At 41.2% G+C, this 18,676-nt stretch overlaps 1 protein-coding gene across 2 annotated transcripts; it reads right to left on the bottom strand.

Annotated features, from left to right (window-relative positions):
• Positions 1-309: 309 nt before the first annotated feature.
• Positions 310-17,315, bottom strand: LOC133982101 (DENN domain-containing protein 5B-like). Of its 2 annotated transcripts, none has more exons than XM_062421020.1 (21): positions 17,103-17,315; positions 12,801-12,910; positions 11,176-11,761; positions 10,349-10,536; positions 8,531-9,037; positions 8,150-8,381; positions 6,979-7,129; positions 6,411-6,501; positions 6,202-6,321; positions 5,961-6,113; positions 5,729-5,807; positions 5,562-5,637; positions 5,288-5,416; positions 5,059-5,180; positions 4,752-4,897; positions 4,284-4,402; positions 3,677-3,861; positions 3,410-3,492; positions 2,589-2,715; positions 2,217-2,391; positions 310-1,685 (listed from the first exon to the last, which is right to left on the bottom strand). In XM_062421020.1, the coding sequence occupies exons 1-21, from the start codon at positions 17,209-17,211 to the stop codon at positions 1,502-1,504; spliced, it is 3,672 nt and encodes a 1,223-aa protein (XP_062277004.1). In that variant the 5' UTR covers positions 17,212-17,315; the 3' UTR covers positions 310-1,501. The 2 variants fall into 2 exon arrangements, with proteins under 2 accessions (XP_062277004.1, XP_062277003.1); XM_062421019.1 differs by having other exon boundaries at positions 11,176-11,890.
• Between the last annotated feature and the right edge of the window lie 1,361 nt (positions 17,316-18,676).

Genomic DNA, 18,676 nt, shown 5'->3' on the forward strand with positions numbered 1-18,676 from the left:
TCTAAGGACAGAGGATGTTGGATTGCTGTACAGATTATACAGCACCCTGAGGCAAATTTGCAATTTGAGATATTGGGTTATGCAAATAAAACAGACTTTACTTGTTCTAAGGGGCCTCTGTTAGTGGGCACTGCAAAACAAGGTCAAATTCCCTTTAAAAATCACATGAAATCAGTTTTAATTTTGAAACAGATCACTTGTTAGTGTGAAAATATGATCGTTTTTTCAGACATCACATATTTTATAATATAATAGCACAAAAAAACAATACCAAGACATGTCAGTTATGTCAATATTAACTTTAATCTTTGACAACACATTTCATAAATAACAATTCATTATTGCTTTCTCTAATCTGTATTTAAATGATAATAGAGGCTTGGTCATTGGGGGGTTACGTAGTGCTTGCAGAACAGTGCAGGAGACAGCATTTTCATAATTATTCAACTGTTAAATCAAATGCAACATCAACATAATACCTAGCAGTTTTAAGAACCTGTGCTCTAATTATTGTCTCAACTTTGCAAAGACAATTGAACAGTTTAGAAACAAACAGCATGACTATTTATCCACTTAATCAGTAAAGTGTGCCCATAGTGGAATCTATTATTTTATACAGACTCAAACAGGATGCCTTTACACAGAAAATATGCCACAAATTCATTACACCATAATAACAAATGGGCACAAATCTATCAAAGATCTAAAGAAGCAAAATATTTACAATGTGAAAGGAGGGGGAAAAAAAGCTTTCTGATAAAGTGACAAAGACTATTTGAATTGACACAACGGGGACACCAATTTGGTTTCAGTGTTTAACCCACCGAGGATTTCATGAGCACAGCTCTGTTCAGCATGTGACCCCAAACTGAATTTAACAATGAGAAAAAGGCCAGACGTTACACAGTATAACAAGAGCATAATAAGATAACAGATTAATTATAATATAGACTGAGAACATTGTTTCATAGTATATTTACTAAGATATCCAATGAATTAAAGTCAAGAAAATGTTGATATAGTAAGGCCTGGGTCCTGATATTTCAGATCACAACACACTGAGACATAAACAGATTTGGCCATGCATGTGCTTAGTTTAAAATTCAAGTGCAAGCAATACAGCAGGAGGAGGAGAATTATAGTTGTCTTAGGGTTCAGGTACAGTAAATGGTGTGAGCTGTGAAGATATGTACTGTCAATGTGAGATTATGAATGACTCCATTTCTCCTTGAGGAAACAGAATTTCACAGTGTAAACAAGCATAGGAAAATCAGACTATTTCCTGAAGCAAATACAGTATGTAAGACATTTACATCAGTGAACAAGGCAATATGTTTGCAGCTTGAGTTGCCAGCGACTTAGTCAGGTCCTCTGTCCATTTCATCATAAAGTCACATTTTTCTTTTCCCAGCACATGGAAAGATGTATATTTTAACCCATCAGCATTCCTGCAGTAGGTTACGTACAGGGGCCAATATACTACAGTGCTTATCCATCAGGGTCAGAGGTCAACCCCTTTGACCAGCGCTGTTTCCAGTGTGATGGTGAACTCATTTAGTGTGTGTAGGATGCGGGACAGGGAGTGGACAGCAGCACGGTCCCGCAGCAGAGCGCCTTCCTCATAGGTCCGCGCTGTCAGGGAACACTCCGCCAGCAGGGGGAGCCACTGAGACAAAAGCCGGTCCCTGCCAAGACGACAGATTAATGATGGTCCTAAACTACACATGCATAATTTAATTTGTAAAATTTAAAGCCTGTACGGGGGTTAGCCGATTTAAAAACAGAATCATTTCAGTCCTTTCACTACTTTCCCCTTTAAAACAGCTAGGCTTGTTAATTGATTTGGCTATGAAAAAAAATGCGACAGCCACAACTGATCAGAGCTTCTTTGAAGATTGTTCTGCATGATCAATGCTCAGCTACTACAAAACGAAGACTGACATGTTACTTCCCAAACTGTATGTTACGTAAGGGGGTTAGTATGAGAAAATCTCTGAGTGCCGTCATGCAGCAGGCTACTTTCTCAGAGTCTCAGGAAGGAAACCGTTTGACCTTTGCCCAAAACAATGCAACAACCAGGATGCTTTAAATCATTTTCTGACTCTTTTCAGGTTTAAATATAAATCAACATTTCTTCAGTTTTTTTGCTCAGGTGTACCTGAGAGTTGTTCTCTGTGACTTTTTAAAAACTTATTTTTCAAATTCAGACCACTCACCTGATTCCCAGGCACACGAACAGCTGGAACTTGCCCTCTTTTCCAATGTTTCGGGGTGAGGCATTGATTGCATTGACATAATGGCACAATGAGTCGCAGGGTAGACCCTTTGTCAGTGTTGATCCATGCAGGTCACCCATCTGATCATCTGTCTCCATGGAAACCACTGCCTTCTCTGTGGGAAAGAGTTGGTGATAGTTTTAGCTAACAAATTATTAGAATACAGTTACAAAAAGAAAACATCTATCATGCTTAGTTGCGTGTAATTTGATAGGTCAAATTAATTTCCCCGCCACTAGATGGAGACAGGAGACATATCAGTAAGAAATTAAACATCACTTTAACAAGCTCCCACACATACACAGTACTTACCCACGAAGTCCCAAACAAACACATTCCTCTGGAAAAGACGGTTGGATTTAAACCCATGGAGGAGGAATTTCTCCAAAGAAAGCACCAGGCCTCCTTCACCACATAGCAAGACTGTCAAGTTTCCCCTCTGCGAAGAGAGAAATGAGACCTGAGGTTAATGTAGATACTTTGAACAAAAGGCTCATCTTTCAGCTTCAGTAAATTCCCTCACATGAGAGACAGAAAACTGCAATTTTCCAAAATCCTCCACAGCAGAGAACAATTTGTTTATTTTTTAGATTTAAAAAGGCTCCTCTGTTATTTGCTGTACTAACAGAAGATAAACAACACCGAGCAGAGAATTCTACACTGACGCTTGCGCAGAGGTATTGTCCTGAGCACTATCTGGCCTGCTAGAAAAAATATGATTACAAACTGAACCGGAGGTCCATTACAGATAACGTAAAGTGATCCGTCAAGTGTCTGCTGTGCTTTTAACTTGCGGTTGAGATGAGAGAGGCTAAAGTGATACACAAAAAAGCCCAAATGAAGCCCAGGCTGGGGTAATGAACCATGCTGTAGATAAAAAAAAAACACTTGCAGTGGGCTGCCTAGTCTAACACATCGCTGCAGAGATGCTCTTATTTATATTAACCATTTTCTCCCCATTTTAGCTGAGTCTGTCAGTGATCATTACTTTCCCTTTAAACTTTGCGACATTACATAAAAGATTCAGTTTTTATTTCTGCTGATCCTGTATTAAAAACGACAGTGTGAGCCAACAGGTTAAATGAATGTAGGAGCTCCATCGAGGGGACACACACAATATTACAGTCACATACCTCTTGTTCAGGTTTGTGGAAGTGTTTGACAAGGTTATTTGCCGCCTCCCTCATGTCTTCGTGTACTTCAACAGACAGCACTCCTGACAAGAGATAAGAAAGCCACAGGGAGAATAGTTATAAATAGAAACATGAGGATGAAAAACATAATGGAAGAAGAACACAGACGGAAAGGTGATACCGCAGCTGAATCTGTTATTACTATAAAGCTTAATAACGAGTAGGTCAGCTATTATGTTAAAGAATGTGTTCTTTGTCAGTACGCACTAGTACGGTTGCCAAGCGATCCCAATACTGTCCGCATGCTCTGAGAGGGAGAGGCCAGCTCCGGAGGTGTCCCTGTGCACCTCCGAGCATCCTCCTCTCCGCCAGGTGACACCAGCTGTCCAATGAGAACTCTCTCCAAACTGCCGTCGCCCACGCCTTTCCCCAGCCATCGGCCACATGGGAACCTGACAGGAAAGAAAGAGTTTCATTGTATACAACATGAAAAAAAAACCTGACTTATTGTACAAGGACAGGTCTGTTCTTATCCGCTAACGTAGTGTGGTGATTGATAATTTTTCTAAGTAACTTCAATAACCATATTGTTGGTTTGACATGTTTTACATACAATTCTTCTCTAGATTTATTTCCCATCTACCAGCAACAGCTGGTTTATTTTGCTATGTTATTGTCATGTGATAAAGCAACTGTAAACAGTTATTTTGAAAAATATTCACAGGAGAGCGTTCAAGGAAGCTAGGACATCCAGTGTTTGACAGGCAGGACATTAAGATGTATAGTAAATGCATTATCACAGCTGCTTTCCACAAACACATTGTTGCACAGTCAACTTTTTCTGATGAGACCAAGGTCAAGGGATGAATCTTACTTGTAGGTGTGTCCAGTGATCTCATTGTACACCATCACACAGTCAATAAGACACTTGGCCAGCAAGCCCGAGTTCTCCTGTCCAAGCTGCAGGGTGCTCAGTCTGCCGAGGTTCTTGCACTGACCAAAAAAAATAATTAACACCAGTCAGTGATGTTGCTTTTTTAGCCATCAGCTGAGTGTTTTAGTGCTAATTATTAAATGCTAACACGCTAACTTAAGATGTTGAACAAGACAAACATTATACCTACATAGTATGAGCATGTTAGCATTGTCATTGTGTGCATGTTAGCATGCTGACATTAGCATTTAATTCACAGAACCACTATATAGTCCATGAATGTACAACTGTAAGACAAATATAATATATAAATCCATGGTACAGTCTCATAGTGCTTCTAGTAGAGATGTGGGCAATCAGTATTGTTTAAATGCATGTAGACCTGACTGTCTAGTTGTTAATACAAACCTGGAAAAAAATTTCTTGTGTGGTCTTAGGGATCTGTCTAATTCCTGAATCACCCATTTCTCCTGACACACACACCCAGGGGTCAACTGTTGCCATCGCAATGCTGAGCTTCTTCATGGGTATTATCACAACACGGTATGTAATACCTAGAGAGACACAAGACACCCAAAGCAAATGTTTACACAAATTATTAATTTTCTTCATATCTTAATTGACCAAATTCATGTGGATTTCTCATTATTGTGGAGAAATTTGTAAAACACCTGCAGTACCTATGTTGTATTTTTTTCTGCTAAAGTTTACTTACTAATGGAGGTGAAGACACGTGTGAAGCAGAGGTAGTCCACAGTGTTGAGAGAAAGCAGGTGGAATAAAAACTGCTCCCTTTCTTCCTCACAGAGCAGAAATGCATGGGGTTTATACAGCTGCCTGTCAGGTGACATGCAGAGAGTGTAAGAGTCAGAGTTATGGGACTTAATCCAAAATATTATACTTGTGTTGGCTTAGCAGTAGAATAATCATGCATCATTTGTGACCTGAGCAGCTCCTGGTTTGTAAGCAGCTCTTTAAGGTGTTGGGATAACATTTTCTTCTCCAGAGCCAGATGGATCCAGGCCCTGGCCTGTCCCACCTCAGACAGACCCTCACTCATGGTCTGGATAAACCTGAAACAAAAGCAGAAAGGCTGCAGTGAGGGGAAAAAAACCCTGATGTTCATTTTTTTCCCTAATATTGTATTTAATAACTCATTTGAAACAAACATAAATCTTATTAGTTTATATCACACACATACAGCCCTCTTCATGTTACCTCATATCCTGTATTAGTGATCCTCTCAGGATGGGAGCACCATCGTCAAACCCTTTCCTCTCTGAACTGTTAAACCCTAAACGAAGCAAATTTAGCACCAATGATCATTCAACTGTTAACTCAGTGATTTACACAAGAAGAACAAATCAGTAGGGTTGTGCTCTGACCTGGAGACTCAGCTGGTGTCTCCGTCTTCCCCTGGGCCGCCTGGTAGTGAAGCAGATGAGACCAAAGAGCAGACTTCCCCTGTTCAGAACGAAAAAACACTTGTCATTACTCAACCTGTTTACACAGTCTTCTCTGTGTGTTCATGTGCATGATGTGTATTTGCTCACAGTTCAGTCCAGATGCTTTTTAGGTCATCTGAGCTGGTGAGGCTTGTTAAAGTCCATGTCTGACCTGTTTCAGATGCAGACCGTGGCCCCAGGTTCTCTCCAGTAAGTCACACAGACCATGGATGAGTGTATTTTCCTGCAGGCCTGTGATGTTGGCTTCACCCTGACCCAGTTCCACACTCTCCTTCCCCATCCTCTCCATCAACATCCGTTTAGTCTACAAAGCCAGGGAACATTATGGCGTTAACCTTGAACAGGTAGTGACATCAACAGTGCCTCCGTTATCACGCACAGAGTGCTCTCACCTTCAAACGACACTCGCTCAGCAGCCCGTCAACAAACTCTCGATGAGTCTGAGTGACGGCTTGAGGTGACGGGTCAAGTAACTTAGACTGACGGAGGTTCTTCCTCATGAATGTGTGCTTCTGGTGAATAAACAAAAAGGTAATAAATCAGACATTAGCTTCATGAAGTGTTTGTGTGTCTGTGTCTGTGTCTGATCACATGCAAGTACCTGTCTCTGTTCATTGTCCATTCCTGAGTGCTCTGAGACTGTTGATCTCTTGGGGTTGGTCCTGCGTGATGCTGTGACACGACTGGACCACCTGTTCAGGTGACATCAAATCAAATTCACAATTACACACAAGTAACCTTTGTTTCTGCAGTTAAAGCATGTGTGTGTGTGTGTGTGTGTGTGTGTGTGTGTGTGTGTGTGTTTGTGTTGGTGGGTAAAAAATAGAAGTAGACTTTATTATTTTATAGTTTATAAAATTACTTGTGGGTAACCTTCAAATGCTTGTAGATTTCCCCCTTTTATGATAACCATTAGTTAACTATTTTGATAGCACACTTGCTTACTAGTTTTCCATGTACTCTCAATCATAACATGGTGCCAGGGTGTTGGTGTGTACTGTGCAGCCTTTGGTGGCTTACTGGTTATTGTGACATCACATTTCATAGAGTTAATCATCATACCAGTTTAAATCTTATTTAGGCGAGTTCCCCCCTGGACTGGGGGGACAAGTACCTCTGATTGGGAATCACAGTTAAAATTCACTGAACAACAACATAAACAGGCTCACTTGTTTGTGTTTTGTCCCTGTGCCAGCACATCAGCCTGCAGTTTAGGAAAGTAACCCGGCTGGTGACGACCCTGGCCGATCCTCATGTCCAGCAGGTGAGGGTGTATGGCAGTGTGGTCGGCCTTCAGCAGTCTGCACTCAATGGACTGGGCTGCAGATACAAATGCAGCAATAATTAAGAGCCTGCTGCAGGACTGTCTGCTGTAGATAAAAAGGGAGTCATGAAAGTGACGATAAAGACATTTCCAGAGAGGATGACATTTTATGTCACTACTTACACAAACATTAGACTCAGAAGACTGGAGCATACCAGTGGTCTAATAGTATAAACCAAAATGGGTGGAAAAATGTAACTGATAGAACTACTTAGAGACAATGCATATATGAGTCTAAATTTTGAATACAGTGATACGGCAAGATACGATGCACATACTGCATTGTCTGAAGAGAGGCTGGCAGAACTTCAAAGCGGACATTTTAAAGCAGTTTTTACAGGACATACAGCACTGTCCTCCCCTTACATAACTCTCAGCCCCCACCACATCCTTTAGTTCACCCCTCTCTAGTTCAACTATTCCCCATTTTAACAGATTGTCCAATTGTTTGTTTTATTACAGATTATTTCAATTTCCACTGGAGAAATATTTCCATCAGCTACTACAGTAGTTGCAACAGTTAAATATTCTATGAGTTACAAAACATTTTCCCCACGTTTCACAGAGGAGAGAGAGAACAATAACGATGTTGTCAGAGAGGCCGAGCAACATAATCAACATATAACCCCAAACAGGCGAGCAGATGGTGTCAGATTGGCAGATTTCCTCTGGCATTCACTTCAAATCACATCATTCAGATCAATCCACCAATGGAGGTTTGAATTTATTTTCTTGCTGTACAACAATATGTAAATGCTGAGAGGAAACTGCTGAAATATCCTGATCTTTATTAGTTGTAATTTGTCATTCAAATGTACAGCCTTTTAATCGTATATTTGTCATTGTAAACTTGCACTTCACTGACAAATATACATTAAATCGTATAGAAATCAAGAGAGGTTGGACTATTGAGCCATACATTTTACGATAAGGATTTACAGTATTCTTGTACCTGCAGCCGTATGCACGATGTACTTTATTTCAAAGTATTTTGTTTATGAGTGCTCTCACAGTACCTGACTCAAAGAGCATGGTGCACTTCCTGTAGTGACAGCCGTGGGAATCCTCCTCGTCAGTGTCATACAGTCGTTCTCTCTCTAGGCGGTTGTCAAACAGCTGCTGAAGCGGCTCCCTGTCAGCCCAGCGAGATATCACCTTCCCATCCACAAAAGATGAAAACATGGAGGTCTCCAGGAACCGGGATAAGAAGTGCAAGTGGGTCGCAGGCTGAGCAGAGAGGAAGGAACCCTGAAACATTCAAAACCAAATGTTTCTGTCTCAATCGAAAAGTATTTCACTAACACAGAGAAATGATCATTACATATCTATTTAAAGATAAACACAGAAGTTTATTAGATCTGTCCACTGAAGCTGCGCACTAACATCTTCTCTAGTACCTTGTCGAAGCTGAATGTCCCCTCTCTGTTGCTCAACCAGGAGTCCAAATCAAGAGCGCTGTGGATGACAAACTCCTCATACCTGCCAAACATGGCAGCAAAACGTCCGGCAAACACCTCCCTCAGCTGAATGTTCATTTTTGCAACCTTCAGCTCTTCCTCCTCCTCTTCCAACACGTGTCCCAGCATCTTCTCTCCATCTGACATTTTCCCTCCTCCGCACCTCCTTGCCAGAGCCTGCAGCCTCTCCAGCACCGCCAGCTCCTCGCCTCCGAGGTTGCCGTTCCTTCTGTCCTCCATGAGATCCTCCAGGACTAGGCTGCTTAGACGAGGGGAGGTGGTAGTGGTGGAGGTGGGCTTAGTGATCACGCTTCCCTGTGGAGGGAGCCCAAAACGCAGCAGTATCTCACTCAGTTCCTGGATTAGCTCGGTCTGGTCTGGAAAAACGGGCAGGTCCTCGGGGGCTTCGACAAAGTGGTTGTCAATGTCCACAAAACACAGGTTGGCCTGCACAGGAAAACAGACATGACAGTGAATAACATGCAAACAACTGACTTCAGCAATAAAACACAATGTTCTCACCTGGCTCGTCCATCAGATAATGATTATAGCTTTAACCCGTCGCAACGCACATGCTCTTATACATATCACGTAGGCAAAGTGAGCAAGCTTTAACAGCACTGGGACAAGTGTAGAAACACCCAATTAAGATCACACATACAGATTTACATTTCCTTATTAGATTCTTGGCATTTCACTGTTATAAACCCTCCCAGGATATTAGCATGGAGGATATTAATGTGGAGGATTATCTAAACGATTACTGTTATCACTGCAACAGGAGAATCTGTGGAAACGGGCACAAATCAGGCTACTGCACCAGCAAACAAATACAACTGTGAAAAAGCTGTTCCCATGAAGCTGCTGAGCAATGAATAATCACACTTTGGGAAAAAGGCAGGCACTGATTTAAAAAAAGAAAAAGCCTTTGTAAGCAGTCAGCAGCTACACAACCGTCAGGAGTAACCTCAGACTGTCAGCTTAAAAGCCTCGGGGGAAGTTTGGAGATGTACTGTGGAGCAGACAGAGGAGCTTCATTCTACTAGCCTTCATTTCCTTTATAATGTCTGTGCATCATCTATTTGGCTCAAAGAGGATATTTAGGCAAAGAAAGGAACCACAGTCATAGATGCAACAACAGATTCAGGGCTCAGTTTCCCCACTTCTAAACTGGGTTTTCCCTGCACATCAACATTATGGAAGACTGCTTAAATGTATTGTTGTTACATTCAAGTAATTCCAAACAATTATACATGTATTATTAAAATATTTCCCCGTTTCTTGCTAATTGCCACCCATAAATTAAACTACACAACTCAAGAAATAAGTGGCGACCCCTAATTCACATTAATTATTCAGCCAGTCCCATTATTCTGGATCTCTGTTGCTCTGCGGTTTTGCTTTCATCCCCCCGAGCTGTCTTTCTACTGCCTCCTTTCTGGGGCAGAGCGACTTCAAAGAGGCTTCAGCGAGATATTCATGCAGCATAAAGTGATCTTGGATTGCAGGATTGGATTTGTGAAAGCGTGGGGCAGCTCTGAGGAAATGCATCGTCTCGGTTCGACAGGCCGGATGCTGAGGGCAAATTCCCATGCACGCAGAATGGAGGAGATTAGCGAATGGCTGGAAAAACGTTTCAGTTTGACAAAAGCATTTATCTTTTTGTATGAATCTCCTGCACAATCCTGAAACTCTGAGCGGCATGTTCACACGGGAAAACTGTGGATGCTTTTAAACATGTTGTGTTTAGCGTTGTACCTCATGTGGTAGGTGGAGGGAGGATCGCTGAGCTCCTTCTCTGCGATGAATGCCCATCAGGAACGGTACAGGAGCGTCCAGCAGGTGATGTAACGGTGCAGAGACGATTGGCAGGTAGATGTGTTGCCACTGGAATGGGAATAGCAAGGTGGTGATGCTCTCTGCCACGGTCATCAAACGCTGGTAGTCTGAGGAGATGAGAAAAACAAGAGCGAGAACGATGATAAGCACGAATGAATCAGCTGCAATACAGCCAGGAAAACTTAATTTTCAAGGAATTTTAAATCAAGCTGTTCACTTGAGTTCCTTATAGAGATATTTCAATCATATTCTTGTTTACGTGTTACAGATGACATCCCAAATTATTCACTGAGGACACACTTTTCTCATTAAGTTAGATTCCTACAATTACAGCTACAGTATTTAACTCATCTATCATGTTGTTACTGTAGGTTACATGTGTGACTAACTTAATGTGTAAAGCCTGTTTTCATTTTGTGTCAAGCTTGTTTATTTCTATTCCACATTTACATTACATAACCATTTTAAAAAGCTTACAAGATGTAAAAAATAAAAATAAAAAAAAAAGCCATATTACCACTTTGTGCAGCCAAATTCTGCAAAAAACTGATAGATTACTGGAGATGCTCTTAATACTGTTTTAAAACAAATGTCTCAATAACATTAATCATATCTCCCTTAAACTCTGCTTACTCTGACAATGACTTGATTTGCATTGAGATGATCAACAAATGTTTATATTGTTGTTTCATGTTTGGAGTGTCATTTCAATCATGTTAATTGATGATGAAGTGAAGAGTGCTTACCATGAGAGCAGAGCAGAACCTGTGTCTCCAGAAGTGCACAGGTAAGTAGTTGAACCATATTGTCCACACCGAGCAGGGTGAATGCCTCTCCAAGGGGGTACTCCCCAAGCGGAAGCTCACCTGGCCCGGGCCGCTGGCACAAGATGGGTCCCTGTACTCCGTGAAACCTCAGTGACCTTCCGGGCGGAGGCAGGGGTACCTCGTACAGGATGTTGTGGATGTAGCTCTCCAGAGGGAGGGGTGGGGCTGTGTGCGACGTCACAGCCTGGTGCAGCTGACATAGGAACTGGCGAGCAGCTTGAAGGAAGGGGAGCGGTGTGAGGAGGCAGAGGGCTTTGGACACATACAGGGTGTCACGTGCTGGGTCAAAGGAGCCTGCGCAGCCCAGGCAGGAGGAAACCCCAGCCAGAGACTCGGCGTCCGACTCATCCAAGCTGCTCACAAGCGAGTCCATGCTGGAGGTGGAGGGCGAGGAGGCAGATGAAGACGAGGACGAGGGAGAGGATGAAGATGATGAGGAGTGGTGCTCTACATGATGCATCTGGTAGAGTGTCTGCATGGCCGTGATGATCTGAGCACTGGTCACCTCCTCATAGTAAGTGTGGACAAAGCCGTAAGAATGCGTGCCGTCTTCAAAAGCAATAGTGAAGGAGTGGAAATGAGAATCAAGTCTGTCTGCTTGAGTGCGGAAGGACAGACCCCTCGGCATGCAAAGCTAAGGACCAAGTAGTATAGAAAAAGGAGGAATGAAAGGAGAAGATGTACGAGAGGGTTTAGATTAAAATGGCTGAAGTAGAAATAAATCATAACAATTACATCAATAACTGATATAGTGCATAAAAACAGTGGATTTTCTAAACCATTCGCTTCTTTTGGTTTTTGGTCGCACGGAAATTAAAGCCTTTCTGGGACAATTTAAAAGGGAATAGACTCTCCTGTTATTAGGGAACAGGATGGCAGTGCAAAGATAACTGACAAAATTAAGCTTGAAAAAATAGAAAAACAGGAAATTGGCAAAAAGCTGATTCTTGCATTGGCTTTATGTTGCTCTGGAAATGTTTTAAATTCAAAAACCGAATTGATCCAAGGTAAAATGATTTCTTAAGAGAAAATCAGAAAAAGATGGTATCCTGTATTTGTGCAACTGTCACATGTTTTTGCATATTTGTATAAAAATGACCATTGATTATTTAAATAATTTCAACATGAAATTAAAACATTGAAAACATTTAATGAGATCATAAATACTACTGATACCATAAATACATAACATAAAATACAGTGTTGTCTCTGAAGCAAGCAAAACGAGATAGGATATAGAAATGAATTAATTTCCATGTAACGGCAATCTTTTGAGGCTCATGCTTTCATCATCCTGACCTGCTTTTCCAACAGAGAACAATGAACACCTTTTCTGTAAGTATATAAATACACGGCTCCTAGCATGCTTTTGTTCCTGATGATTTTGTTGCCATGTCTCCTTTGTTATTTTTAACATAATTCATTTTCGCTGGTTAAAAGAGCTACAAAACATTCACCCTTCAAACATGGCACATCATTTCCTTCCCTATTCAATCAACTGTTGAGACAATAAATGAACATTTGTGTGAAATCCTAAATCTCACCATGTTGACAGCATCTTTATTGAAGGGGTTCTTCTCTGTGTTTTCAGGGTAGTGAACCAGGACCCTCGACTTAAAGGACCGCCGAATGGGGCTCTGCTCAAAGCTCTCCCCTGTAAGAGACGCAGAGACAGAGTAAAAAGATAGATGTGTTACAAGAGTGACCTTTAACCTTCTTCACTGCTGAATCAGAAAAGACAGAGAGAACACAACAGAGGACATCACAAAATGACAAAAAGACTTTTTGAAAAGATTTATGAAAAAGCACGAACAGTGCGACCTTGTCTAAGACTGTAAAAAAAAAAGTAAAAAAAAAAAAAGTTAATCTGTTGTCAACATCAAGGGCCACTCTACAGCAAAAGACCCTGCCAAGGATTATGTAACTCAACTCATTACCATAGAGATAGACTGAGAAAGCAGTGCAGTAGCCCTCAGTCCTGACACGCTGCGGTAGGAAACATCTTTACGCTTCTTAGAAGTTCACAAAATAGAAATGTGCTCAGGAGAAAGGATGAGAGATTTCTCTACATGTTTGAATGACTGAAATTGCAGTGCATGCAGGAAATGTATTCCTAAATTCACATAGGTGCACATATTTGACGCATTGTCCTGCCAGGCTCAGGTTTCTCCTTGTGTCAGCTTGTAGCTCCAGTTACAATCTGAGTGCTGTCTGTGTGAGCCTGAGTGTGTGGAGAGGAGATAGCAGGCAGAAGAAAGAGACTGCCAGTAGTGAATGAGGGACTTTCATTATTCATCCACTTTCGGAGGGGATGCCCTTGAACAGTACTCTTCACTGTATTCCTATAGACTCCCAGGGTTCAGCTGTAACTCACATCACTGCATTACAAGAACAAAAACAACTGAAAATGGAAAACTGTGTTCTCTCAGCTGCCAGCCATGACGCACTCATTCAGCACTTAGACACATCCCACCTCACCTGCCTATGAGATGACGCACAGGAACCGCAGGGACGAAACAGTGCTGCAGGCCGAGTGAGAAAGGAGCACCACTTCAAGTTAAACTGAGTCAGACTGGTAGGTGGGAGACAGAAGCTAATAGATCACTGTGATGAGAGGGGGAGTCAATGCTCTTTGCTAAGGATACAAATTGGCACTGAGAGGCAGAATTGAGCTTCAGGAGGACTACTAGTTGCCATGGTAGCTATTCCTGCCATGGCCTCAAAGATAGCCATCAAGACAAAGCTCGTCAGCGGTTACGTCACACCAAATTTTAGCAGCCGACCTGATTGAAACCCACTATCCTCTGGACAGGAGATTCCACCTAAATACAAACCAGAGTCTCTCCCTGTCTGTGTTAACAGAGCAGAGAAAGAGGGGGGTTTGTTTTAGTGTTTGAATAAAAGCTTAAATTCCTGTTTCAAGCTGTAATTAGCAGGTTTCCTGAGAGGCAAAACTCTTAACATCATCTGTGAGGCTGCAACTAATAACTGTTTACTTTATTCATTCATCTGCAGATTATTTTAATAGTTTAATGTTTGGTCTATATGTTCATCACTATTTCCTAAAATTCAATATTGTTTTGTTTTGTCCAACCAGTAGTTCAAAACCCAAATATATTCAGTTATTATCACATAATACCCAAAATAACAGCACATTCTCACGATTGAAATCCTGCTATTTTTGTTTTAAATCAATTAAACTACTACTTGATTATAAAAAATAGTTACCAATTAATTTCCATTGTTTCAGCTGTCTACTTGTCAAAGTCCTCATTACTGTTGCTGTAGAATCAACATTGTGAGTATTTTTGGATGAAAAACAAAAACAAAAAAGTGTTTCATATTGACTTCATAGTTCAGACATTCATCACAAAGAGTTATGGCCCCAAGTGGTCGTCCATCCCTAAAACAGGAGCACCTCATCAGGGTTGATTAAACATCCATAGAGGTAGACATCTGTCATATTCAGCTGCTGAAATATCCCCAAAACATCCGGTTCATTACATCATTTCATGAGTGGACGAGGACAGATATTAAAAGTGGAAAGGGATTAAAATGACAGCAAATGTAATAATAGAGTCCTTTTCATCTAAAAAAATTGAAATCACGCTGTCTCTCCATTACAGATTAGTCCTTTCATTGAAGGTGAATCGTACAACAAAAACTAACAAAAAAAGACAAATTTTGCTTTTCATCTCAGCCTGAGACATGGACGAGATGCTGAGCTGATATGCTTAAAATAAGAAGAAAAAAAAAAAAAAAGGATAAAAGTGAGTGTTGACAACCTAAAAATAAAATGACTCAGGCTTCATATTCTGCTTACACTTGTAGAAATAAGACAAGTGCGAGATAGTTTCACGTCTTTCCAGTCATTTCAACAGTAGGCTACACATCAGCTTCAAATGTTCAGTCAGGGAGTTCTCGCCCTCCACTGATGTCATCCCCCTGTGACAGTCATCTGGTCTGAACGGGCGCTGAAGCCTCGGCCATTCAGCATTCCAACAGGCAACGTCATGTGAAATTTGATTAGGCGGCAGAAAACACACAGTGGCATCTATTGAGAAGCCAACAAGAGCAGATTGTCTCTCGGTAGGCCTTCCCTAATTACACACACACAATAAAGAGATACTATGCAGCCTCACACATCTCAGCTTTTATAAGACTGGTGTACATGGAAGAATAAACATCTCTTGCTCAACTGCAGCTTATGGAATATATATATGCAAAGGCAAATATATTCACCCCCATGCAGAAATCCCTTGAAAGGAGCAGAACCCCCCCGCTGCAGCAGGCATGAGATGACCTGCTGTTACATAAGCAGATTGGTTGAGCTTGGATATACGAGCCAGTGGCGCTGTCACTCGCCGCAGGGAGCCAGCTATCAAAGCCCCCACTGGTCAGTTAGAAAGCTATATAATCTGCAGTTTGAAATACAGCAGGACTTTACGGTGTTCCCTTCCAGCAAATGATACAGAGCTTGTCCTATATATACACACACACTTTTTCCTTTCTCGATTAGAGCAATTATTCAAATGAGTTGTTGACAGAAAGAGGCAAAAAAAAACAAGTTACAGGCATCCTCTCCCCTGAGGAACTGCGCTACATTTCTGCTACAAAGAACACAGGGTGTGACTATTGTTTGTGCTCCATATCTTAAACCTGGAAGTGACTTGAGGAAAGGTGTTGTTTTTCAGCACATACATGGCTCTTTTTCATCCCATCACAAAGACCTGGGTAAGGATGCAGGTATCGACACACAGCAGAACACGTGCAGACGTCACAGGACTATTGTGTGAATCTGTCCTCACTTCATTGAGCCGAGCATCAACAACTCAGCGTGGAAGAAAATACCACACACCTGATATCTCTATCTCTAACTGTGTTATCCTACGCAAATAAACCATCACGAGCCCTCGACACAGGCAGCATCACTGCAGCTGCCGTCACCGTGGCAACCCCCACATCCACCCAACACTGACAGCATCCCTTTAACTTCCTTTTGGTTTTATTGGTGAGAAAATGACAGAAGTGTTTTGGATAGAAAAGCGAAGGGACCATGTGTGTCTGAAATCAGCCATCATAGGGAGATTATCACTGCTTTTAGACTCAGAACTGTGTAATCTGGCATCGCTCGCTCTCACACACGTACACACACATCACATCAAATCACATAGCCCTGGGTTAACCATGAACAGTTGACTGGCAGATCCATCTGTGTCCCAGCTTTATTGAGCAGGATATGATGCTGTCGTCCTCTTTCTATTCAAATCTCACTCTGCTGTGTTCCTTATCCAAGTGTAGCAGTGAATGACTTGCAAAAACCAAAGCTATATTCTCAATAATTTTACAAAAAGGGTCTTAAAAATCTGATCAAAACACTCTGAATAGTCTTAGTCATGGGATAATATGGAATCAATCTTATATTAAATTCAATCAAATTTAAAAGGAAATTCTGCATTTTCTTGGATTTTGTGTTTTTGTGTATGTCACTTTCATAACAACAACAAAAATCCACTGTATATGTTCAGAGATTTGTTAATTGAACAAAACCATGCCAAAATATTCAGATCAATCAATTAAAATAATTTGTCCATGCTTCTATAATCGTAAACATTAAATTGTCATCAACGATGTGAAAGAAACAAATGTGGCGTCTAATCAAAACATATTTAAATGTCACCCCAACACACACACACACACACACACACACACATACATAGGCTATATATAAGTAGGCCTGTCAGTGTTTCACCTTCAGTATAATCAAACGTTATCATCGGCTGTGTATGTCTGCAGTAAGGCTTTCTGTTGGTACATCTCTCGTGTTTATTGCACATGTACTGCACCTGTTCCATCGTCCGGCTCCAGGCCCGTCTCTGCGTCCAGTCCGCACACAACAAAATAGTGGGCGAAACGGCAAGAAGCCGATCCTGCTGTCGCTGCGATGCCGTTCATCCTCGACGCGTTTTTAAGGTGAAGGGAGCTCCGTTTGCTTCTACTTAACGTGGAGGATGTTCATAGCTGATGCGGCTTAAATCCTAAATGTCGTCCTCTCCTGAACCGTGCGCTGGGTGTTGTTCGCCTGCACTCCCTGATCCGACTGATGGAGCACAAGATGAACCAGCGCTTGTCATCTCGCCTGTTTACAGGGGGGAGGAGGCTGTGTGTAGGCCGGGAAGGGAGGGGAGAGGAGCAGAGAGAGGAGAGGGAAACAAAGACCCGAACGCATCACTATATCAGTGGTTGAACAGCTTCATTTTAAAGGCTGTTGTAGAAATTCTCCATCAGCGTAGGCCTATACATCAGTGTTTTTCAGTCCTGGTTCTGTAAATGTTTTCCTCCTCAAGCACACCTGACTCATATGATCATCCCTGCAGAAGCTTGATAACAATCATTTCAATCAGGTGTGTTGAAGCAGGGAAATATCTAAAAGCATGCAGGACCAGTTCCAGGATTAAAAACACACTGTCCTGCACCACAGCAGTCATGATATTTGACATTTAATTTGTGTTAACTTGTGTTCCCTCCACACACACTCCTTTAACCTCAGGGACATGTTTTGTTATTTCACACACAGCATCAAACACTTGGTTATGTGACTTCTTTATTTTTTACAGATTACTGAAGATTACTTACTCACCTCTCTTTTAAATTTCTCATTTAGCTTCCTTTTCTCCACAAATGTCCAATTCTATATAATGACATATCAGATTTTTTTCTCCATGTACTTTTTTCTCCTTACTTTCTCCTTTATTATTAGGTTTTATGAATGTATTGCCTGTTTGTCTTATTTTATTGCATGCTTATCAACATTTTGTTTCTGTGACTCTTAATTCATGCAATGTTGAAACCTTTTATCTGCCTGTAGGCTATATTTATACAACTGTTCTGTTCATAGGTTGCAATTTAAAAAAGGTAATAGTTTGTCAAAGGGAATAAGTGATTAGTAAGTGATCAGGAACGAATATTATACATTATTACACATATAACTATAATTAATATGCATTTGTTTTAATAATTTAATAATTAAAGTGAGGGTACAGTGCAGGGCAAAAAGTGCTAAACAAAAATGCATTAAAACATTAAAAAGGAAGTTCATCATTAATCACTAAAATGCCAATTAAAATATCTAGAAGAAATTTTTGAAAATCAACTGGAGAGAAATTAATACTAGATAGAAATGACGTAAAGGTGGTGTCCCACTGTTTTTACACATGGGGATCATTTCAAGTCGTCGGAGTGCTACTCAGTTGTCTGCAGCTCTGGAGGAGCTTAAAGTCTGAGAAAAGATGCCTTCAGGGTTATCTCGGGAGAACTAAAATTATTTACATACAGGCATGTGTGGAGTTTGAAACATTGGGGTTTGTCAGGGAATGATGAAACATGCGTTTAAGTTGCATTATGGGAAATGTAGTGTCAA

This window comes from Scomber scombrus, chromosome 6 (genome assembly GCF_963691925.1).
Source record: "Scomber scombrus chromosome 6, fScoSco1.1, whole genome shotgun sequence".
NCBI classification, from domain to species: domain Eukaryota; kingdom Metazoa; phylum Chordata; class Actinopteri; order Scombriformes; family Scombridae; genus Scomber; species Scomber scombrus.